Source organism: Perognathus longimembris, chromosome 9 (assembly GCF_023159225.1).
Source record: "Perognathus longimembris pacificus isolate PPM17 chromosome 9, ASM2315922v1, whole genome shotgun sequence".
NCBI lineage: Eukaryota > Metazoa > Chordata > Mammalia > Rodentia > Heteromyidae > Perognathus > Perognathus longimembris.
The window spans coordinates 46,835,244-46,861,020 of NC_063169.1; the positions used below are offsets into that span (position 1 = coordinate 46,835,244).

General features: G+C 35.9%; 1 protein-coding gene across 2 annotated transcripts in view; it reads left to right on the plus strand.

The window, feature by feature from the left end:
- The window catches only part of Rspo3 (R-spondin 3), an 88,035-nt gene extending 66,188 nt beyond the window's left edge, over positions 1-21,847 (plus strand). Inside the window, exons 5-6 of one of the 2 annotated variants that reach the window (XM_048354039.1) lie at positions 18,919-19,088; positions 20,535-21,847. In XM_048354039.1, coding sequence (XP_048209996.1) covers positions 18,919-19,088; positions 20,535-20,570 — 206 coding nt within the window. In that variant the 3' untranslated portion in view covers positions 20,571-21,847. Of the gene's footprint in view, positions 1-18,918; positions 20,170-20,534 lie in introns of those variants that run through there. The other variant, XM_048354040.1, reaches the window with a different exon arrangement.
- The last annotated feature ends 3,930 nt before the right edge of the window (positions 21,848-25,777 follow it).

Genomic DNA, 25,777 nt, shown 5'->3' on the forward strand with positions numbered 1-25,777 from the left:
CAAAAAGAAGCCAGGGACAGTGCTCAGGCCCTGAGTCCAAGCCCCAGGACTGGCCAAAAAAAAAAAAAAAAAAAAAACAGGAAAAGGATTCCAGCCTTCTGTTCTATCATACTGCAACCTAGTAACAAGGTGGGGAAATCCTGGAGGCACACAAGAACACAAAACAATAACCCACATTTGGCAAAAATACATTCTAGAGATGCTTGAACTAAATGAGGATGTGAAATGAATAACATACTTAACAGATAGGCAAGAAGAAAAATGTTCATAATTGTATTGAAGCGTGTCGAAGTGATTAGGTTAAGAACTTTCACCAAAAGTATTAAAGGAATTAGGTGGAAATGAGATTTAATCAGTCTTCAGTTAAGACTCATCTATAGTCAAAAGTGACTCAATCCACAGCTTCTCTAGTAGTTTCACAGAGGCTATTATTATTAAATACAAATTTAAATATTTTAAATTTAGATCCATTTTGTAGTACATATGTGTCATTTGTTCCCCACACCTAGCCCAAATAGTGAACATGTCAGGGATTAATCAGCTTTACTTTAAAAATCAGGTGACCACTTATAAGCACTGAAAGTGCTTTATTCATAATCACATTGCTGATAAATAATAGCTAAGTTTAAAATGCACATTTCCTGGTATCTAATTGAGATTTTGTAAGCTTAATGTTTCTGCTTTTTTCCAAGCAAACACTTTAAAGAATGAAGTCTGGATATTAAGCAATATCCCCTAAGAATAGACAATGATTAAATGGTTTGGGGAAAAATTCAGATTAATAACTTTTGGACTCCAAAGTTCAAGATAAAAATCAGCTCTACTTTATCTACTTTATCAGACTTCATGCAAAATTAGTCTCTGAAATGTACCTTGAAGGATGTATATGGGGTGATTTTCAATACTTAATGAATACAGATAGGGGCTGGGGATATAGCCTAGTGGCAAGAGTGCCTGCCTCGGATACACGAGGCCCTAGGTTCGATTCCCCAGCACCACATATACAGAAAACGGCCAGAAGCGGCGCTGTGGCTCAAGTGGCAGAGTGCTAGCCTTGAGTGGGAAGAAGCTAGGGACAGTGCTCAGGCCCTGAGTCCAAGGCCCAGGACTGGCCAAAAAAAAAAAAAAAAAAATTAAAAAAATAAATAAATACAGATAGTAAAATATATAAACATAGCAATCCTTATATAAATAAAATGTCACATATTTTAACAGATGTAAAGAGTGCTTACCATCAATGGCAATCAGTAGTACATATCCTACATGAGCTCATTTGGTGATGTCTGAAATACTTGCTGATGTTTAGAATTTTGTTGATATTGTTGTCAGTTTGTTAGAAACGGATTCAGAGACCCATACACAGATCTGTTCATGCTCAGCAAAACGTGCCCAAGAAACATACTGCGCTTAAGTCCTCACATCCTCGGCAGTTTTTGAAAACCTGTGTTGATGAAGGGTGGCCAAGGTGTAAGAGAGAAGAAAGAAGTCTCCCAGCTTCCCTCCAACCCAGCACAGCAAAATAACAAGCCAGCAAGTCTGATTTCTGTTCTTCAATGTTTTTACTTCCTAATATTTTATTATCTTCCTGAACACTACAGTTGGCTTCTAAAAATTCTCTAGCAAAAAAAGCTAAATGCTTATACATAGCCACTGATTAAGTACCCCCTTTCTACCTTAAAAAGTCTTAAAACACACAGGAAAGTTGCTCACACAAAAGCAAAGCTTATCAAAAGATTTATCGATTTTCTATTTCATCAGTCTTTCTCATTTTCAGGATCATTATTTGATTTTAAGTACTTCCATGAAACAATGAGCATTCATTTTGGGAAACTGAGCAAAAAGGTTTAATCCCTTCAGGAATTGTCATGTTTTCCTTCATGTGGATTCATGTACTTAATTCTTTAACCAGGACTTTCCTTAGTAACAGCATTACATATGCCATCCACTGCCCTTGTTAAACTGTTTTAAAGGAAGTTTCATCATATTACCAATGAATATTGGAGGCATTCCACTAAAAGCAAAATTCAATGGATTACAACAAAAGCCACAGTCATTCAAAACTCAAGGGAAAATCAGACATCTAAAATGATGTAATGCCACTTCAGAAGAGCATACAAAAGCCCCAAGATTGGGCAAGATGGGCCAGGATATGTCATGTGTTTAAAAGAAGACTATATTCCCAACCCCACCAGATAAAGTATCAGTAAGGCCTGCTACAGAGGATAAGTTAAGAAAGGGAAAGTTGTTTCTGAATCTTTCAACTAACTATTCACAGTCATCTAAACATCACTTTTATTCCTCCTCCATCTTGCTGTTTTTCTTCCTGACTACCTTTTTCTCTAAGGCCAAAACATTTTATTAGACCACTGATTCCCAGCTTTGGGCTGGGATATGTGGAGCATGGCCACACTCCCAGCCTCAGAGGATCTTCAGAGCCTTCAAATCCCTAAAATTTCTCTAAAATTTAAATATTTCTTTTTTTAGCATGTGAAACAATAGAATCCCTTGTTACCTACATTGTACCCTGCATTTTCTAAGCCCCCCTTTTTGTTTGCCAGTCCTGGGGCTTGAGCTCAGGGCCTGAGTACTGTCTTTGGCTTCTTTCTGCTCAAGGGCAGGACTCTACCACTTGAGCTACAATACCACTTCTGGCTATTTCTATACATGTGGTGCTGAAGAATGGAACCCAGGGCTTCACATATGTGAGGCAAGCACTCTACCACTAGGTCATATTCCCAGCCCTTCTAAGCTTTTTTAAAAAAATAACATATTGTGAAGGTGACAGAAAGAGGGGTTAGAATTACATTAGTCAGGTAATGAGCATATTTCTCCATGGTTTTTCCCCTCCTGACCCCCTTTTCCCCAAGTTGTACAGTTCATTTTCAACATAGTATCTACAGGGGTTTTTTTGTTTTGTTTTTCTTCTTTTTTAAAAAATTGTTTTTGTATAGTTGTTATACAGAGGGGTTACAGTTCCATGATTAAGATAATGACTAATGAATGCAATTCTTTATGAACTATGTCTCCCCTTTTGCAGTCTTTCCCTCCTGTCCCCACCCATAAGACATCCAGTTGATTTTCCACATAGTGTCTCGTGAGTATCACTGTTGTATTTGTTCACCCTTGTTCCACCTTTTATATGCCCTCTCTTCCCCTCCCAAATGCATACAAACTAACAAACAAGACTAAAGGAAAACAAAAATAGCAACAATGGAAATTAAAGAATGTCTCTTGTTTCCTTTTCATGGTTCATTTCATCGAGTATTATTTTATATGATCATCTGTCCATATCTATTGAGTCTGCACCATTCCTATACATAGCCGCCTTTGGATTCTGTATGTTAAAGATGAGGGTCTGAATTAGTTCACCCTTTTCCCATCATCCAAGTCTACTTCGTGACAGTTTCTTGGAGATACTCCTGAGTCATCATTGTTATTCAGCATTGATTTGTTCCCAAAAATAATTTATGAGGGAATGACAGGTCAAAATAATTTCCATTGGAACTTTGATGTCAGGGGTGGGAGAAGGGAAGGCTCAAGCTACTGAAAGTTAGCATTTGAACTGAAATGCAGAGTATTCCATAGCAAAATGTAGCTTATTAAGACAAAATGTTTAGGACAATGGGTAAGCATAACATGTGTACATGAAGAGGATGAATTCCCAAAGCATCTGTCTTTATACCTGTTCTACCTCAGCTCTCCCTCAAATAGAGTTAAGGCTGTGAAATCAAGGAACATCTTTTTCCTATAAAATAGTCAATAATCTACTGAATAGCTATTATATGAAGGTTATGATAAAAATAGAACAAAAGAAAAATCAAAATGGCCACATCTCTTTCTTGGAGCAGTGTTTACCAAGGAACTAGGAATATGTACTGCATCTGCTTCACTCCGTGCAAAAAATTATGTGAAGGCATGACAAAGTTCCCAGTACTACCCTATCGCACCCTAATCCTACTCATCTTGACCTGTGAATCCTATTGACCTTTGTAGCCTTTAAACAATTGAATCAAAATTAATGTTGAATCTCTGCAAAGAATAAGTTGATCATGTCTACAGTTGTTATAACACTGATTATTCCTAATATTATAAAAATAATAGAAACAAAATTCAGTATCACCTTAACAGACTACAAAGCAAAAGAGGTGTTCAAAAATCAGCAGATATGTTTTACCACAGAAATAGAACACAAATCAAAGCAATCGGAGGAAACATAGCAGTCTCACAAAGAAAGGACAGGACACTGAGTTGCTGATCTTGGGAGACAGAGGCCACAGATAAAAGGCTGAGTGTCTCTGGACATTGCTGGCTCATGTCTGTAATCCTAGCTACTAAGGAGGCTGAGATCTGAGGTTGTGGTTCCAAGCTAGTATGGGGAAGGAAAATCCGTGAGAGTTGAATCTGCAGTTAACCAAAAAATAAAAATAAAAAGCCAGAAGTGGAGCTATGGGTCAAGTGGTAAACTTCTAACTTCTAGCCTTGAGAAAAAAAAAAAAAGAATCAGAACAGTTCCCAGACCCTGAGTTCAAACCTTAGGACTGGCATAAACAAAGAAATAAACAAACACACAAATAAATATAAAAGATTGAGTGCCTGAAGAATGGAAGTAAGTCTGATTTTTTCATTACTCAAATGTTTATTTATCCTTGGTAAATATTGCTCAACTTTCACAATATATTGATAGTTTGTTTAGAAAGTTATAGGGAAGGTACAAATAAATAGAAAATGTGCTTAATAGAAAAAGTTATGTCTCTTAATTTAAAGCTTCGAGTGTTTGAAAAACTCTTAAAGAGTAAATATCTCCTTTAAGAATTACTGAAATTTAAATAGAAAATCCAGCTGTCTTGGAATTCTTATTTTAAAATCCACTCAAAAAGTTAGAACTTCCTCATTTGTGGTGGGAAGGGACGTATAAATAACAATGTACATAAGTATATATTCTAATATATATATGCTAATATATACACATATGTATACATAAATATATTTATTTCCTGCACATATATCTAACCTTCCAACCCTAACACAAGTACTACAGTAACAGACCAAGGACAGAGGAAAGCTGCAAATTAGATGCAGTAAAATCTAGTCTTGCTTAATTGTAGGTAAGAAATTTCTAAGTCAGCAAATGCTCAACTGCTGAAGTATTGTGAAAACATCGAATCATTTGTGTTCTACTCAAATAAATAAAACTACTATTGATTAAAAGGAGCTTATGAAAATTGTGAAAGTACACATGGAGAGCACTTCCAAATAAAAACACCTATTTGCTCTGGATCATAAAATAGGAAAAAAAAATGATAGTTACAATCCTCTGTTTACCCTGTAGTGGAAAAATTTGCTCCTTATTATCTCATTTCCATTATGGGTAAAATTTACTTTTCACAAAGTTTAACATCATAAAGTCAGAGTAAGGTTTTCTATGTCTTGGCTTTGGTTTTTTTGTGTTTTGTTTTTCAAATTTTTATTATCAAACTGATGTACAGAGAGGTTACAGTTTCATACGTTAGGCATTGGATACATTACTTGTACTGTTTGTTACCTCATCCCTCATACCCCCCCTCCCCCTTTCCTTTCCCCCCATGAGGTGTTCAGTTCACTTACACCAAACAGTTTTGCACGAATTGCTTTTGTAGTTATTTTTCTTTTTTTACCCTGTGTCTCTCAATTTTGGTATTCCCTTTCAATTTCCGGCTTTGGTTTTTTTGTTTTGTTTTGTTTTTGTGGTATTTAAGATTGAACCCAGGGTCTTCACAGTAGCACTTGACATGCACTGTCCCACAGAGCTATAACCCCAGATCAATTGTGTTTTTCCAACTAGCTATATCAACAGTTTGAAATGGTATATGGTAATGAAAAAGGAACAAAATGAATGAAATGAAATCACTTAAGAAGGGAGGAGGGAACTACAGAGGGGGGAGATGGCGAAAAATGAGGGAAGAGGTAACAAGATTGATAAGAAATGTACTTGCCTTACATATGAAACTGTAACCCCTCTCTACTTCACTTTGACAATAAAGAAGGGGGGGGGAAGAAATCACTTAAGAATGTATTTTAAAGTACACTTTAAAAATAGCATTATGGGGCTGGGGATATAGCCTAGTAGCAAGAGTACTCGCCTCGTATACATGAGGCCCTGGGTTCAATTCCCCAGCACCACATATACCGAAAAAAACAGCCAGAAGTGGCGCTGTGGCTCAAGTGGCAGAGTGCTAGCCTTGAGCAAAAAGAAGCCAGGGACAGTGCTCAGGCCCTGAGTCCATGCCCCAGGACTGGCCAAAAAAAAAAAAAAAATAGCATTATGAAGTGAATAAATAGCTGAAAACATTAGAAATGGCATCTATAAAATGTTTAATATCTAGTTGAAATATCATGGGATATTATATATGATAAAAGAATAGAAAGCTTTTTCTTCTGTGATATCACTCTGGATTAGAATAACATATTTTTCTATAGGACAGTAAAAGGTTCCAATGAGGGCCAGGCTGTAACAGAATAAAAAATAGAAGAGACAACAAGTACACCAACTGGAGAAACAGAGTAGAATAGTAGGAAGATTTCTGGTACAATCAATCTGCAAACATGTCAGCAAGTCAGAGGCCACCCCTCTGTTGAAGTGACAAATCCAACAGAGATGAGCAGACAATTTGGGTAAAGGACAAAGTACAGCAGACTCAAACATGGCTATCAACACTTACTGGTTTTTGTCTTAGAAGAACAAAACTCTAAGACAAATTCTTGGAGCTAGTGGAAATTTATCCAAATGAAAATCAAGTGATAAATGCCCAGAGAATATTCGTTCATTGGAATTCTTTCAGTTCTTCAATTTACCCAGCTGGGATGAATTTTCTAGTAGCATTCTGTTCAGCCTTTTGAAATGAAGACCTTTCCTGTTAATTGGAAAGCTATATTTCATCAAAGATGAAGACAATGGTCTTGGCTTAGTGATTCTCTTCTAAAAAGCAACAACTGAAAAAAAAAAGAAAGAAAAGCAAAAAGCATTTGGTGGGTGTTTATCACAAAGAGATTCCAGAACATTTATTTCAAGCATGAAAGTATGAACCATGAGACCCACACATCCAAGGGAAAACTGGAAAAATCAAATGCCATTTTTTGTTCTAAACACTACATGAAAACTCTGAATATGTTTATTTATGATAGGAATATGTAAAGACAGAAAACCTCAATAAATATTAGGAAGCTTCTCATATACATATATATGTGTATATGTATATATACATACACATAACAGTTGTTGCTAGATGTCTGAACTAAATGAATTAGAGAAATCAATCAATTTAAACTTTTAGAAGTTGTGTTACTTTAATAAGTGTTACTGGATTTTCTAAAGCATAACAGTCAACTCTGAAAGATTTAGAGCAAGAAGATAGAAGTCTCAAAGAAAAATCGTTTTGAAAATTTTATGTAATCTTCATTACAGGCATGACTTTCAACTTAACTGTTGACCAACAAGATTTGTTTTAAATTGTCACACAACTAGGTAAATTATCATGTTGAATGAAACATTTTTAAAAGTAGTTGGTAGAGGGCTGGGGATATAGCCCAGTGGCAAGAGTGCCTGCCTCGGATACACGAGGCCCTAGGTTCGATTCCCCAGCACCACATATACAGAAAACGGACAGAAGCGGTGCTGTGGCTCAAGTGGCAGAGTGCTAGCCTTGAGCGGGAAGAAGCCAGGGACAGTGCTCAGGCCCTGAGTCCAAGGCCCAGGACTGGCAAAAAAAAAAAAAGTAGTTGGTAGAGACAACCACTGTATATATGCTCTGAAAGATAATTATATATTCTGGCGGTGAATGGTTTTGTAGGAGAATATATAAGTGAGACTATCTGTGTGTGATAGGCATCATCAAAGAGGTTGCTTCATTGTTTCCTTTCCATTATATTTAAATTTCTGAATTTTCTAAAGTGAAAAATATATATCTACTGATCCATGCTTCTATATCCAAGAATTCATCTGATGTCAAATTGAAAATACTTGGGGGGCGGGGAAGATTACATCTATACTGAACATGTGCTAACTTTCTTCTTATCATTATTCCTCAAACAATAGTGGGAAACAATTATTTGTGTAACATTTACATTAAAGTAATATTAGTTATTCTGAGATGATTAAAAGTGTAGGAGAAGGCTGGGAATATGGCCTAGTGGCAAGAGTGCTTGCCTCCTATACATGAAGCCCTGGGTTCGATTCCCCAGCACCACATATATAGAAAAAGTGTAGGAGAGACTGTGCATAGGTTGTACAGCAACCCTACATCATTTTCTATTAAGGATTAAAGCAGTCGCAAGTTCGGGTCCTGTGTCCAGTCACTCCCAAATACTGAGGGCCAAGTGTATTTGGCACAGAGATATAAGGAATAAGCAGCAGGAGGCGCCAGTGGGTAGGAAGTAAGAAGAGACACTTCATAGTGTTAGGAAAAGAACAAACCAGGCACCAGTGGCTTATGTCTGTAATCCTAGCTACTTGGGAGGCTGAGATCTTCAGTTTAAGTCAGCCTGGACAGGAAAGTCTCTGAGATTTTTGTTTCCAAGAAACAACAACAGAAAAACAGCCTTAATAGGCACTATGGCTCAAGGGGTAGAGTGCCAGCCTTGAGAAAACACAGCTCTGGGACAACACTAGGGCCCTGAGTTCAACACACACACACACACACACACACACACACACACACACACACACACACACACACATACACAGAGAGAGAGAGAGAGAGAGTCAGAGACAGAGACAGAGAGAGAAAAAACACATCAATTCATTTTGGAGACTTACTAATATTTTGTGAAGATTAGATCTGAAATGAAATGCAGATAGGAACTTGACAGGGTTACTAAGCATGTTTTTTATGGTCTTTGAAAGGTTAGAGCTGAGCCACTCCATCTAAAGATTATCCAAACATAATTAAAAAAACAAACAAAAAATGTTCTTGTAATAGTTTACAAATAGTATATAAAATGAACAACATGTTCTCTGAAATATCATCTCTAGCGAATAATAAAATTCATTTTATGAATAAATCATGAATTTCATGGCAAAAAGAGTGAGCAAAATATGACTGGATTCAAATACTCTTTGACATCAAGTGAAAATCAGAATAAATTTAGATAATTATCCAACATATACAACTGCTTAAGACCCATGAGCTGGTTCAAAATGTGTCATGTAAACATGCTTGGATCAAGAAATTTTCAGCATGCAATGTGTCTGATTCCATTTCCAAGAATTTTGTGATCAAATCTAAAGTGGTGGATAAGATTTCAAAGTTAAGAGCTTTTACATTGAAAAAAGAAACACTAAAATTAACTTATTTCAACTGAACTTCTAACCGAAAGAAATAAGTCCTTATAAAGGAGAATACTAAATTTAAAATCTGTATCCATGAATTTGTCATGATCTATGTTATTAAAAATCCTATGCAGCAAAGCACATTTTACTTCTAAATGTGTATACTATAAGTATTGCTGATAGTTAAAAATATCCTTGGGTATTTTTCCCCAGTCTGTGCTTAATTGTTCTTTTGATACTGATGATTTGCAACAGGAAGACATCCTACCATGCAAGATCCAATATCTTTACAAAGTTCCTTTTGAACTCTAGCTAATGTCTCTCTTATGTGCTGGCAAGAATTCCAGGCTGCAATTCTGCACAGAACCAATGAGTGCAGTGGAGTTAGCTTAACACAAAAGCCACAGGAACTTTGTCAGAACACAGAACCAAAATTCAAATTTTCAGATTTTAAATCCCTACTAGATAACAAAATTAATTAAATAAAAGGTGAAAACTGCTTAAATAAGAATATTGCACATAGAAAAATGGGCTATGGAAACACAGGTTCTAAAAAAAATTTTATTTAGGCTATTTGCTATAAAATAAAATTATTTACACTAAGATCGTACTCAAAACTCAGTGGGATTTTACAAAATAAATACCCAAATGATACTCCCCTGTGTTTTGAAGTTACATACAGCAAAATGTAAATATATCTGGTACTTTTATATATTGATTATTACATGCTAAAAGACATATATGTGCATACTATGTATGAACCTATTTATAGTACAGTACCATCTATGTTCTCATGCCCTGAGGGTCCTATAATAAATTCCTTGCAGATAAAAGTGGGCTACTGCAAAACAAACTTCCAAATTACACTTACGTTATATCTCTCTATGTTGGAGAAGCAGAAATACCAAAACTTAATTAGCCTTGTATTGTTTTGCTTTTATTTATTTTTTTTTTTGCCAGTCCTGGGGCTTGAACTCAGCACCTGAGCACTGTCCCTGGTTTCTTTTTCTGCTTAAGACTAGCACTCTACCACTTGAGCCACAGCGCCACTTCCAGCTTTTTCTATATATGTGGTGCTGAGGAATCGAACCTAGAGCTTCATGTATACTAGGTGAGCACTTTACCACTAGGCCATATTCCCAGCCCTGGCCTTATAGTCGTATGGTAGGTAACACTGATGATGCTAACAGGAAAAAAAATCTATTCCAAAATTCTGTTGGCCTCTCAGAAGAAAATTACTGAACAGGAAATTCAAATCTGAAGCAGTTGAATAAATGTTAGCTTTTAAAGCATGTTTGACTTTTATAAAGTTTCTCTATTAAAAAATTAATAAGTAAAATGTTATACCTGGGCAATGTCCTTACTCACTTTTTCTACTCTGTAACCTTGAGCATGAAATAAAACAAGCCTCCCCAGTCCCCAGTGCCCTGTTGGGATCCACAGGGCAGAAGGAAGCCACGATTCACAGCATGGGTGTTCAGAATAAGCTTGACAGATAAGTGTCTCTTACTAAGAAGTATGTATTCCTGCTGTGTAGCAGGAATGGTTGTTGAATTTTAGTGATCATTGGTTGCTATTTAAAAAAAATCAGACTACCAGGGTCATCTTTATCTTGAGTATTATAGTAGGAAGCTGAGGACACAGAGAGGAGAAACACTGCTAAACTAGACTAGAAAAAGGTTAGAAGATTAAGAAAGATTTCCTTGAAAGGGTGATACAGCCAGAGAAATAGCACTAAGACTGAGACTAGGCAAAGGATACTAGAAACTGCACTCTGATAAATACATCAAATATATGAGATGGGCTGCCATTATGGTAGGGGAACTTCAGGGTTGACCATGATGTGATGACCAAGATGAGAAAGGCCAACCAAGTGGTCAAGGAAGCAAGGGACCAATAGTTCACCTGGAGAACACTGAGAGCCAAGTAAAGAAGCTTGAGTTGCCACAAGGTGTGGTGGCACATGCCTATGATTCCAGTATTAATGGAGGCTTAAGGAGGAGGCTCAGAGTACAGACCCAGCCAGGCAAAATTACAACATTTTATCTGAAAAATAACTGAAGCAAAAAAAAGGCTGGAAATGTGACTTCAGTGGTAGGGGTCCTGCCTGGAAACTCGCAAAAGCAGCCTGGGTTTATCTGACTCTTCCTCTTTCAGTTGACAGGCACCTTGCACTGAAGTATCTTCCTATTTCCGAATTCTCAAAAGAACATGGTACCAATAGATGCCGCTTCTTAAACTGGCTTTTTTTTCCCCAATTGGTGACAAAATGCTATTTTAATCTTTGTTTTGTGGGGGGTAGAGTTTGAACTCAGGGCCTGGGTACTGTCCATGAGCTTCCTTGTTAGCGTGCTAGCACTTGAGCCACAGCGCCACTAAAATGCTATTTTAATCTTAATATATATTGATAATCAAAGCTTCCTTTGCAAAAAAAAAAAGGGCAGGCTCTCAATATCCCAAGCTAATAATATGTATGTTGATAAGTTGAATGATAAGTTTTGGAATAATTTATTTTTGAGTAATTAATGAGAGGCATCTTGAAAGTTAACTACAAAAGTAAAATAAATTCATGTATAAACTGGCAGGATAATTCAGGTGATTCAGATAACCTTAAATTCCAGTTTTTAAAAATGTGTCTTCTTATTTATCAAAAGGAAAACATCTACAATTTGACTGTATTTGTTTAAATTGTAGCAAATGGAATACGTGCATCTACTCTGTTAAAACAACAACAAAAAAGGGCAAACGATTTGGAGCCATGTTTCAAGTCAATTCAACTTGGTAATAATATAGTAGAAGGAAATTTGGCCTTGATGACTTTCAGCTGTGTTGTTCACCACTGGGTCAGGCTGTCCTGTGTTTATACAGTTCACAGTTCAAAGGCCTTTAAATATGTATCTATACAACAGATCGTAATTGCTATATAAAAAATGTTGTACTATAGCAATTCCTATCGTTTACAACTTTCCTCCAGTGACCCATTAACTGAAGAGAACAAAAGTTGGAATTCTTATCCTCTATGCATAAAAACCAAGTCCAAGTCTAGAGTTTAAAATCATTAGATTAGGCCCCTTTTTGCACCATGTTCTGCTTTTTTGGAACATATAAAGCCATGGGCTTCCAATTAAAAGCCATTTTACAACAGAGAAAAGACCTGATACTGAATTTTACATTTTAATTGTAGGATTTATTTAATCTGTTATAGCCATAGAATTAATGCCATGCTCTTTTCAATGTACAACATGAGATCCTTTGTAGCTGTAGGAGAAAAATTACAATGTAGTTTTCACTGGAAATGGAACCATTGAAAGCTCAAGGGCTCCCCTTAGTGGAAATCACACAAACTACACAGAGAAGCCTCTTTAAGGACAAACGAAGTATTTCTAAGTATCAGTACAATTCTCATTACAGTACAATTACCTGTGTTTATGTTTAAGTGATTCTCAATGAGTAAGTTCTAAAAAAATAGTTAATTAGATGTGGTTCTAGAGGATACATAAAGTGTCTCCACAATTCCACTATGTCTAAAAGAGTACCCCTTTGAGTAACAGTTTAACAAAATGGATATCAAGAAACCACAAGCATGTCTTGTCTGAAGGGAAGTGGGCACTAAGAGAAGTGGTTAGTAAATTAATAGAGAGTGGAACGGAGAGTGAGTACTATCATATTGTTCAATGCACATACACTAAAATAAAACTAGAAATTTTTAGAAGCTAGGCAAGGATCAGCTGGAAGTGGGAGAATGAAGAATGCAGTGACACTGATCAAGATGCATTGTACATATTACTACATATGTTCAACTGAAACCCCTTTGTACAGCTATTTGGAGACAGTTAATTAATTACCATCTCTCCATAAAGAGCCAAACCTGTTCTAAGGTTTAATTTTCTCTTGGAAATTCAATAGATAATATATAACAGAAAAAAGATAATTCAGAACCTTTTTTATGTTTAAGGCTATTCTGTTTATAGTTGTACTTGATTTTTTAAAAGACAGTATGTAACCAGTTTCATATCTATGTGCGTATTCTAAATTTACCTAATGAGAAAACTTTCCTTAAAAATTAGTAAGAATCGTAAATTAAAAATATATTTGATAAGCATTAGGAAAAATAAATCAAATAAATGTCCAGGAAACAGGGTACTCTAGTGCTCTACAGATGTACTTCTTGAATGTGGCTGCACATCAAAACAACCCGGGTGGACTGATTAACTACAGCTCCCTGGGAACCTCATCAAAACTAGTGAATCATAATCTCCAGAAGTAAGACCTCAGAATCTGCATTTTAAAAAGTCATTCGTGCTTGGAAGCTTGTCTGTAGAAGGCCACAGAGAGTGCGGATGTAAAAAAAAAAAAAAATACGTGTCTGTATCCATAGGAAATAATCTCTCAATCCCAAAAATATCAACTACCCATTTACTTAGGTGATACTAGCTTCCAGCCAAGCCTTACATAATATGTGGATTTAATTGTGCATACAGAATTTTAGCTGTTCTTTTTAAAGCCAGGGATTAAATATAAATACCCTCTATAATTGTATTTTCCCTATAAGTTCCTTGTTAGGTGTTTACTTTCTAATTTGTGAGTATATTAATTGTACAAGGGAAAGGGACTTTGTTGTGAGCTTTCCACAAGGCATATCATATGTTTTACTCATATTTACCCCTTCTATTACTTTTTCTTTTCCTCTCCCTGTTTTGCCCTTCCTCTTCCAAATCCTTAGTAGTCCTTCTTTATCCTCACTGTTCTCTTTCCCCCCCGCTAAACTTCTGTATAGATTCTTGTTACAGCAATTTCTATAAAAAGCAGAAATGAAGTCATATCTGAGAATATCCCATCTGTCTTTTCTAGATTTGTCACTGAAACATCCGAACTCTGCCATGATCTCAGGTTCTGATACTTGCCCTGCTCCAATGTTGAGTATCACTGGTCCTCAAGCCAAATTCCCAACATGGTCATGGAGTCCCATGTGTCTTTCCAGCCCCTCTTACTAATGTACTATTTATAGATGCTGATCACATGGAGAAAGTCTACTTTCGGTGTCCCAGGTGACCATGTCCTTGCATGCCTCCCTGCCACTTACATGTCAATTCCCTCAGTAGAAAACTTTTAGTCTTCTGGCTCAACTCATATACCATCTCACCTGGAAAGTTCAAAGCCTCCATACCCACCACCACCAGTGCTCCCAAAAGGATCTTGTGCATGCCACTAGTTTAGCTTGAAGATGTGGCAATAATTACTGTCTTGCTCTCCATGTATAGCTCACAATGATAGGTATTAGCACATTTTCAGCATACAAAAGGAGCTTAATTTATGATCATGTGATGACTGAATATTTGTTCCCATTCATCCCATTTAACGTAAGTCGGTATTAAAATAACACTGTACTCAATGTTCTTCAAACATCTCATTGAATCCTTACAAAGTATAACAAGTAATAATGATCTCTTTATTTTTAAATGTGCTGGTGATCCTGGGGCTTGAACTCAGGGCTTGGGTACTGTCCATGAGCTGTCTTGAGCCTTTGCTCAAGGCTAGTGCTGTACCATTTGAGCCACAGCTCCATCTAGCTTTTCCTGTGATTAATTGGAGACTTCCCTGCTGGGGCTGGCTTTGAACCACAATCTTCAGATCTCATCCTCCTGAGTAGCTAGGTTTATAGGCATGAGCCACCGTCACCTGCTTGTAATGATCTTTCTTACTAGAAATATTATTAATATGGGAAATAATAATTATAATATAATTATATTATATAATTAATATGAGAAATATCCAATACTTCCAAAGGTTGAAGTATTTGCTCACAAGTTTACAATTGAAACACAGTAGTTTTCTGACCTGAAAGAGGCTGTTCATCCATTATACACCATTGGGCTGCTCTGCAAGGACTGCCTTATTCCCTTTGCTGTTGCTATAAACCAAACACCAGACTGAATATATTTTAAACAATAGAAGTTTATTTGGCTCATTGTTCTGGAAGCCTGAACAAAGCTCTGGCACACTTGTGCATCTGCACATATACACACATGCACATTTAGTGAATTGCAAAGTGTGCTCACACAGGGGTGTGTGCGTGTGCGCCCGCACACACACACACACACACACACACACACACACATCAGGTTATCATAACTGAAATGCTTAGATTGCAAAAGTGTAAGGTAAATACAGAAATAAATGTCACAGAATAACCATTAACCACATCAATGAAAAGTCACCAAATCACAAGAATAGAAAGAGAAGTCCATTGTAATAAAAACCTTACAAAAGTATCCCAAATTGCACATGATTTTAATGGACTGCAGCCACTCTTCTGTGCTTCTATTTTATTTCTTGGATAAGAGGAAAATACATTATTTATGCAGAAGTGTAGTTAGCCTTTCCAACCACTAACACATGGCCTGTAAAAAAATAATAATCCCACTTTTCTATTGTGCAATAGCCCTCTGTTGGGCAGAAGCAATGCACAATGCACTAGTTTCCTGTTACTTTACCAAAACCTCCCCTTTCACTTGTGGCCCAGACTTGCTATTCCTTGGATAATAAGCTTTAATATTGAGTTTCAAGATACTTCTAAAAATGTCTCTGTCTGTCTTTAAAAAATAATTGTATCAGTTTTGCTAATAAACAGAAATGCTATGCAAGTTGAGTACATTGTCACAAGTGGCTAAAAAACATATAAATCAATCTGTGACCATGGAAGAGACAATGTATTTCATATGTTTCTAAGACAAGATCGCAGCTGTAGGATGTTGGACAGTCATCAAGAGAACAATGTCAAACACTGAACTTCTGGAGGTTTTCCATAAAAATAATATTTTCCTTGGGGTCAGTAAGTTTTATGGAACTTTGGAAGTATTTTCATTGACAATTTTTTAGACTTGAACACCTCCAAAAAGCTCCTCAAAATGGAACTATTATGTAACCCAGTCTTTGCAGCCATCTTCCTCAGTAAAGCAAACACATTCTATGAAAACCTGTCTGTGCAGCCCTAACAGTTTAAACCTACATATCCAGGAAGGTGAATTTGTTTTTTGGCTTCTTTTAGTTACCACATTCAAGTCTATTCTTCACATCATTAAATCCAGCATGATAAAAGTCTTAGATTCTATTCTGCCTTTAGGAATGTTATCAACAGAAAAAAAAACTTGTTTATAACATAAAGAATCATGGAAAAGGCAAATCAATAGATAAATAGTGCAGTAGAAAAAAACAGTCAACTCTAAAACTTTTGTTCTTCGCTATATATCCCAAATAATTTCATATTTGCCCATCCTGGTCTTAGTTCTTATTTTTGGTTAACTGTTCTTTGAGGGTTCCAATATTGGAGATATGCTTTGTTGAACCCAACAAGGCAAGTTTTTATAAAGAAATTGTAAAGTTTTGTAAACATCATCTCATGACAAAGTTAGTTGTGGCATAACATTATTTAAGGAGAGTATATTGGCCCTGGATATGTATACAACGTTAATAATTCAGCTCCCTAGGATTCTGTAACCAGAGCACAAGGAAAGAAGAGCCAAACCACTAAATTCAATATTTGAAGCCTGTTTCAGGACATGAAAATATTTTGGTTCCCTCATACAAACATTTTTTCCAAAATGCTTTTGTCCAAACTGACTTATTGTAGACAGAGACTAGTTTCAATTTTTTCATGGCTCAGAGCATAATAGGGTTCATGTTCAGATCTGGTCTCCCTTTGAGGAAGAGTTGGTTCCTATAGTCCATTTACTATGATATTGATTTGAGTATAAGTAACTTCTCTTGAAATATATTAATGAATGTTATTGAAATCATGCCCTCAGAAAGTAAGAATTTTATAGGTAGGCTGTTTATGTAACAAAATATTTAGCTAATTCAATATTCAGAAAGAAATAAAAACAACATATCCAATTTGGTATCTGGCTCATGTACCTTGATCACATTCTCTTTCCTTCAAATTATGTAACAAAATTTCAAGAGAATAAATTTCAGATCTTCATCCTGGCTGCACGTTGACTACTATATGTTTTCCATACAAAAACATCAAAACAATCACAGTTACATTTATTGTAATTGTAAAATTACCTTACCATATGTAATCTGAACTAAATCTAAGCCACAAATCCAGTATAAGGTTAAGAGCATGCTTGAAATCTAATACACATCCATGAAATAGTTATATGATTGATTAAAAACAGCTGTGTTTACTGTGGCATACCTGAAATACCATTGACTTGAGGGGTGAACATTAGGAGGACTTCAGACTGAGGCTATCCCAGTAAAATATCATCTCTATCAGTAAGCTGGGTGTAGTACAGGTGTAGCCCACACCTGTAATGACAGCTACACAGGAATCACAGGTAGAAGGATTGAAGTGCAACTGCAAGAATCCCTATCTAAAACAATAACTTTAAAAAGGAACAAAAAAGGGGGCTGGGAATATGGCCTAGTGGAAAGAGTGATTGCCTCGTTTACATGAAGGCCAGGGTTCGATTCCCCAGCACCACATATATAGAAAAAGCCAGAAGTGGTGCTGTGGCTCAAGCGGCAGAGTGCTAGCCTTGAGCAAAAAAGAAGCCAGGGACAGTGCTCAGGCCCTGAGTCCAAGCCCCAGAACTGGCAAAACAAAAAAAGGAACAAAAAAGGTCACAACTATTACTCAAGTAGTAAATCACTTGGCCAGTAAGTGCAAAGCCCTGGGTGCAACTCCCAGTACCACCGGCATCTCTATCACGAACAACAACAAAACCCTTATCTTTGCAGTTTATACTATACGGGCATTAGTAAATTATATGCCACACTATGCTACATATAGAGAAACTGCAATTAAAACTATTTTCAGCAAGCAAATATTTGTGCTAAAATAGAATTCCGTTGTTGGGAGCTGGTGGCTCACACCTGTAATCCTAGCTACTTGGGAAGCTAAGATCTAAGCATCTCAGTTTGAAGCCAGCCTAAGTAGGAAAGTTATGAGACTCTGGTCTCCAATTGACCATCAAAAAAGGCAGAAGTAGAAATGTGGCTCAAGTGGTAGAGTGCTAGCCTTGAGAACAGAAAAGCTCAGGGACAGAGCCCAGGCCCTGAATTAATGCCCCAGGTACTCCTGGCACACAAAATTAAAAAAAAAAATTCAGTTTTCCTGCTATTCATCATGGAACTATTATTTTCACATTAGTATGCAAATAAGTTCTCTTTTCTTTGATGACCTGCAAATATCTTAATGGATTGCATATATGCAACTGCTATGCAGAAAAATTTTGAATACAGAATTATGACTTAAATATGAGCCAGATAAAATTACACATATCAATTAGTATTTTAAATGGCCAATAAATATATTCAAATTTTTGCATTCAATATGCATAAATTACTATCAGATAAAATACTTATAGGAATAGAACTCCATAACTTTTAAACTTACCACGTGTTAGTTACTTCATTAAATTATATACACACATCATATTTACATTCCTCAGAACATTACATGGGCTTCACAAAAGATCATTGAATGAGTGATGTAAAGAGGGGCAATTTGGAATCTCTGGGCACCATATGCACCCTAAGAGAAAACTGTATCAACCAAGTAGAGCATAATTGAATGTGATTTCTCAAAGAGTGTTCTTTCATTTCAGGGAAGAAAGGAAGGGAGAGGAAAAGAAAAAAATTGAATAAAGAAGACAGTAAGGAAGCAATCCCTGACAACAAAGGCCTGGAATCTAGCAGAGAAACCCCAGAACAACAAGAAAACAAAGACAAACCGCAGCAGAAGAAACGAAAAGTCCAAGACAAGCAACAGAAATCTGTATCGGTCAGCACTGTACACTAGAGGGTCCCATCAAATTATTGTAGACTCATAATGCTGCTATTCATCCAGATGCCCGGGACAGGTGTTCCAGCCATTAGTACCACAAATGGACAAAACATATCAGTTACTGCTCTGTCTAAACAACATTCCAAATAGTTGCTATATTCTTCATACAAGCATAGTAACAACAAAGAGCCAAAAGTTCAAAAGAAAGGATACTTTTAAATGGCTATCTTAAGTGCTTCTAGGCATTCTTTAAAGATGAGAAATTATGTACATAATTATCAATAAGCTATAAGCGACCACCCACATAATGATGACATCTAGAGAAGAAAACATCTCTTCCCTATTAAAAAATATTTTTCCAAGCTATTATTTTAAGAAGCAAAGATAACATTTTGCAAATTCAAAGCTGCAGTATCCCTTCAAAACAAGTAAGAGATCAGGAGAGAGAAACATTGTTCTAAGGACAGTGTGGCATTGTCCTGATGTGGAGAGTGCTCAGAAATAGGGCCTGGCATTTGGAATCCAAAGAGTTATCATCACAGAAGCAACTATTTTAAGGTTACTGTTTTTGTCCTCGTCCTGTATTTTTCTTCAAGGAACCCAAGTGTGTGTACCAGAATTCAATATACTATATGGGATTTGTGGAAGGCAAATTGTGGAAGAAATGATAGAGATGGAAATGACTGTAGTGCTTTCCAAAACTGTGAAAGGTTGTGATCACCCGGAACAGGTCTCCTTCAATCTGTGGCAGCACTATGTGGCTCAGCCTCTGCTACCATCGGAATCTCTAAGTCTGTTAACATATGTGCCTATAACTTTCTTCCAAAAACAAAAATGTACTTCCCACAAGAAACTCCGATTTTTATAGAAAACAGAACAAAAAATAGAATAAGGAGAATATAACATGTTTGCAAAGTCATGTGTTTTCTTTTTCTCTGAATGAGGGGAAAAAACTTCTTTTATTACCTGCTAAATGGTCCACCTGGAACTAAAAGGGATACTACTTTCTAGCAAGGCCTATCTAGTAGAGGGAGAAAGCCACCACAATAAATATATTTGTTAATAGTTTTAACGTTTGGTTCACTTTGTTTTATTTATTGTTTTACTGGAAATTGGTATGCTTAGAGACACATGAATTAAGAAAATTAACTCTGCTAAGTTATAGAACATGTATCCTATATAATTCATAGTATAACATTGCTCAGTGTTTGTGCTTTGAATTCACCTTTATCTGAACCAATAGAGACAGTCAGGTGGGCTATCCTAAGATATTTATTTAGGTTTTTCTTTCTTATTTTCATCAACAAAATTCTAGTTACGGTTGTATGGGCCTACCTGAATGATCTCACTATTTCCCATCCATTGAGCATCTTTTCTTGTGTGTGCATTCCTCCTGTATCTTCAACATTTAGCCTCTTCTTCTCCATGTTTTCTCAGTCTGTGGATCTCTTTTGGGAAATGGAGTCACCCTAGATGAAAGCCTCTCCAGTGTTTCACAGATGACCCAGCCTGCCCTGCACAGGAGGAGGCATCTTTGAATGTGCCGCACAGATTCTTATGGCCTACCTTAGCCTTCCTGCTGTAACGGGAGGATGAACAGCTGCTCTGTCCACCATGTGTTCTCTAGCCCTGTCAAGATCACTGCTTTCTGAAGATTTGCAATGAATCTGCCTTCTGCTCACCTATTTTTGGGGCACCCTTTCTCTATTAACTGGATTTCTCATTGGACTGCTTGGCTGAAGGGGTTAACAAATCTTTCTTCTTCTGAGATATAAAAAAAAATTTAAAAAAATTTAAATGATATACTCCTGTTTCTTATTCTGGTGTTTCTTTCCTTGACCACATGACATAAGTATGTCAATGACTTGATTTATTCACAATGTATAAAAAAATTCTGTCTTCCACTAAATCTTAGGTGCCAATGAGAAACAAGGTTTTAACAAACAAGATTTGTGTCAGGTCCCATGCTTTAGAATTTCACACAGTATCCAAAACCACCTTTGTCTCAGTGTCATCTAATTGAGCAGAATAACAATTAATTTTGCATATATTTCTATGTTTATCATTATCGCTGTTCTTTCAACAAACACTTGTTGGAAAGATCTGTACGTGCAAATGCAATGCTGGAAAAAGTGTTCCAAATATAAGGACATAACAATGGTGGCAAATTATTATCATATGATCTGGAAGTCTCATGGGAGATCTATATCTTTGATACAAATTGACATACAAGTACAGAGGAAAAAGAACTTATGATTCATAAGAAGCTTTATAGGTTGGATAAAATATACAGGATGACAGGTATCATATCAACTTTTACTATATTTCTCAGTCCATGTTAATAGATCCCTAAATAAATGGAATCACTTAATATTCAAATTAGAAGCCTTCCTAAGTTGGAGAAGAATTTCCTTCATCAACTTCTGGTAAAGCTCCTGTACTCATCACAGAAGGCATTGTTGATGGTAACAGATGGCCAGAAAATTCTTAATACAAAGACAGAATTGAGGGAGCAAAACAACATTAAACTGTCAGTGCTTTGTCCATGCTTTGCCATGGTCCCCATATTCTGCTTTCCAATGGGAGGCCTCCATTCTACCATCACAGGATGAAGGCTGCAGTTCTGGGTACATAAACATTGGGTGTCACAACTTCTTGATGTCTCATTTCTTATGTGAAATAGAAAAACAAAAAGAGTGGGGCAGAACTAACTGTGGGCCAGGCAGAGAAAGATTTGCCACTGGTCTGACTTCAAGAACCTCAACAATGATAGTATCCATTCAAGTTATCCTAATACTGTTTTTCTCAAAGTAGAAGTCAAAGGAAACAGATTAATCCCACTGTTCAAATGTCTTTAAGTTCTAAGTGCCTTATATTAGTGGTTATAAATATATTGGAATAAATCAACTATGGAAGGGAAATGTATATACAGGACCAGCTTGTACCAAGAATAGAGAGGGATCCTCACAAAGAAAGATGATAAGGAAAGTGGAGTTAGACAGGTGTGATGTTAATGCCTGAATTCTTCCACTACCTGATTGTAGCTGCTATGACCTTGGCAAGCTATTGGTCTCTCAGAATCTCATTTACAAAATGCAAGTAATAACAATTTCCTTTCTCTCAAGGTTAGAATAAGAATTTAAAAGTTCATCATTTGACATAATAACTATTCTGTAGATAATAAAATCAATAAAAACAATGAATTTCCACAACTATTACATACAAATTAAGTGTATTTATTGGTTAATCTTACATGACGGTATCTATCTATACCAGTGTACCATATAATAATTTCAAGAGATAAATATATATGTAATAATGGTGAAAATGAAATAAGTAATCATAACTAAAAGGTAAATATTAATTGACAATTTGCCTTGGGTCTTCTGAAAATTTAGTTAGTTATGGGTATGTAGTGTTGGGTTTTATAAGTGAGTATAAATAAAGACATTCCTTCTTTCCTATTGGATGAATAGATGTAAGTAGATGGATACATAGATTACATGTGTCTATACACACATATAGATTACATATATGTATATATATGTGCACACACATAAATATTGAAAATAGAGACTAGATACATATCCAAGGTTGGTTTTGTACCCTTGCTCCTATTGTCACAGCACCCTGGCTCTTGGGATTACAGCATGTACCCAACAGGCCATTTTCTTAGAGGTATATTTTAACAAAAATGGAGTTGATTAGTTCATTTCTCAATATGATCAACTATTTCTGGTTAAATTGAAAAGAAAACATTTTCTGAGGCTGAATTGCTACAGGATATGAATTCTTCCAGTCTGACAGGAGTCTTGTAGAATCAGTGTGCTACTAAATGAACATAATTTTTAAAGGCTGGTAGTCAGATAATACAGTCATAGAGATTTTATCTAGTTTAAACAATTCACTCAGGTCACTAACTGAGTAGATTCTTATATTACGTCAAGACCTTTCAGAAAGTGAGAAAGCTATACAAACACCTAATCTTTAGGCTAGCCAGTTACTCTCTGAGTAAGTTATTGTACATACTTATGTCCTCTATTGATACCTTGTTTCACAAATGAAGAAACTGAGGTAAAGTGAAGTGCCCAATATTACATACCACACAAACACCTATTGAGCCTGGAGGTCACACTAGTTCTGGGCCAACTCCAAATCTGATGTTTCTTCCTCTTCATCATATATCTAAAATCATACAAATTTTACTTCCAAGGTCACCTACCTATGACACAAAATATAAAAGTGTCTCCCCACATTCTGAAATAATTAGTACTTCATGAAGAAACCTGAGAAATTCAATTTTAGAGACCTCAATCCAGGAGAAATGAAAATGGGTACCAGCAGAAAAAAAAAAAAAAAAAAAAACATTCAGGCCAAAAAGGAACAGCAGGTCTGAATGCTTGAGAAATCTTAGACTTCAATGATCTTACAGCTGGAGGAATGTGCAGTTCCAGTGTGTAGAGGGGGGAGGTACCAGCACTGTTATCTATCCCTGAGTCCTTATTCAGAATTGCATTGCTACAGAAAGAAACAGCAAGCAATCACTGTTGGAACTGCCAAGGCAACTTTCTCCAAATGAGACTTCCCGGTCTTTCATATGGAAAGCCTAGAAGATGAAATGACATGACTGTAAGATAATCTGACACATAAATAATTTTCAAAATGCCTTACACTTCTATATTAGTGATGAAATAAAATGAAAATTATCCAAAATGATATACAGACAATTCAGGATACTAAATCACTTTTTAAAGATCAATTGTGGGGGCTGGGAATATGGCCTAGTAGCAAGAGTGCTTGCCTCCTATACATGAAGCCCTGGGTTCGATACTCCAGCACCACATATATAGAAAATGGCCAGAAGTGGCACTGTGGCTCAAGTGGCAGAGTGCTAGCCTTGAGCAAAAAGAAGCAAGGGACAGTGCTCGGGCCCTGAGTCCAAGGCCCAGGACTGGCAAAAAAATAAATAAATAAATAAATAAATAAATAAATATCAATTGTAATTTCAAAGTAAAGCAAACTCACAAATACAAACTAGAAAATGGTTTAATCAAAATTAGGTACCAAATTTACCCAATAACCTAGCTAATTAGGGTTTAACTGATAGGTTCGATTTTTTACTATTAGTATCAGCTATTATTTTTGTTATTCTTAATTTTCACCAAAAATACATTTTTAAGCAAGAGCTAGATTTCTTTAAAGCCAATTAAACCACATTTTTTAATTTTTAATTAAAATTTTAACTAAACATGTATAATAAAATATAAGGCAATCCAATGCATGGTAAATGCTTTGAAATTGTAGACATATATATATATATGTATATATCTACAGCTATCATTGTTGCTAACTTCTTGCTAGATAGTGGAACAGATTGTTTTTCTTTTTCCAGTTCTTCACACCATGTGGAAGATTTTAGTCTCAGAGGAAATTATCTATTATGTTCCAAAATGGTAGTACTAGTATCTGAAGCAAACACTGGCTTGAAAATACAGCAATGTAGAGTTTCCTTGTGCTTATTTTTTTCTATATTGATCTACTAGCATTGGAGCTACATCAAAGATGCTGGTAGAAGTATATTTTCACCTTGAAAATATTGTGGGTATACAAATAGAGTAAAATAAACTCTACTAAATCTTGAATCTTAAACTGGAGTCATTGCTGAGTAAATTAATACTACCAATATGATTGCCACGGCTGACACATGACTCCTCCTTCATCCCACGATCCAAGAAAGGGTAACAACTCCAAGAACCATGATGATCTCAAAGTTTGTCTTTAACAACAACAAAAAGAACATATTTTTTTCAAGAAGAATGAGACCCTCATTTTCACTGTTAGAGCTAATCAGAAACAATGTGTATTGCCTGCACCTTGGATAGCATGCCACGCAATACTGGGTTTTCCACAGAAGCAGAAGATTCATTCTGGCCTTAGATCTTGAACCAAGCTTGATTATATCTATTTGCTGGCAGATGGTGTTGGGTTAAGTGGTTGGGGGAAAAAAAAATCAACTCTATTTTGTCATTTAAAAATCACAGGACTAAATTGGGAATGAACAATTTAGTAAATTCCTTTACCCTTAATATATAACCAAGCGAAGAATAATATTAATAGCTCTTAAAGCACTATTCAATAAAGCTTTTTAAAAAACTAGAAAAACAAATTTTCATTTAACATCCAAAGGATTGTTCTCATGGCATTGCTATATATAAAGTCCCATTTATCACCAAGCTTGTTCCTTTTGATCCTTTGCCCATTGGAAAAAAGATGCTGTGACTCATTTTGAAAACATACCAAATTTTAGTTTTATGCAAACCAGCAGTAGAATAAGTTGTGATGCCAAAAAAGGACACAGACATAGACAGTAGTTACTTTAGGAAGGTGAATCATCTTAGGGACTTTGTGCCAGTTTCATTTTAAATGTTGGGGTTTTCAAGAAGGAAGAGATAGGAAGTAATTACAAACATTCATAATGTAGTAAAGTAACAATTCCACTTCTTAACAGTGAAATATTGAGAACATTAAAATGTAACCTGAAAAAGAAGAGAATAGACCTTAATTTGAATATACAAATAGTACAATCAAATCCAAAATAGTATTATTAATAGAAAGGAAGTGATCTGTAGAACATATTGATCCAAGATCTCTAGATTATACAAATTTATTATGAAAATTAT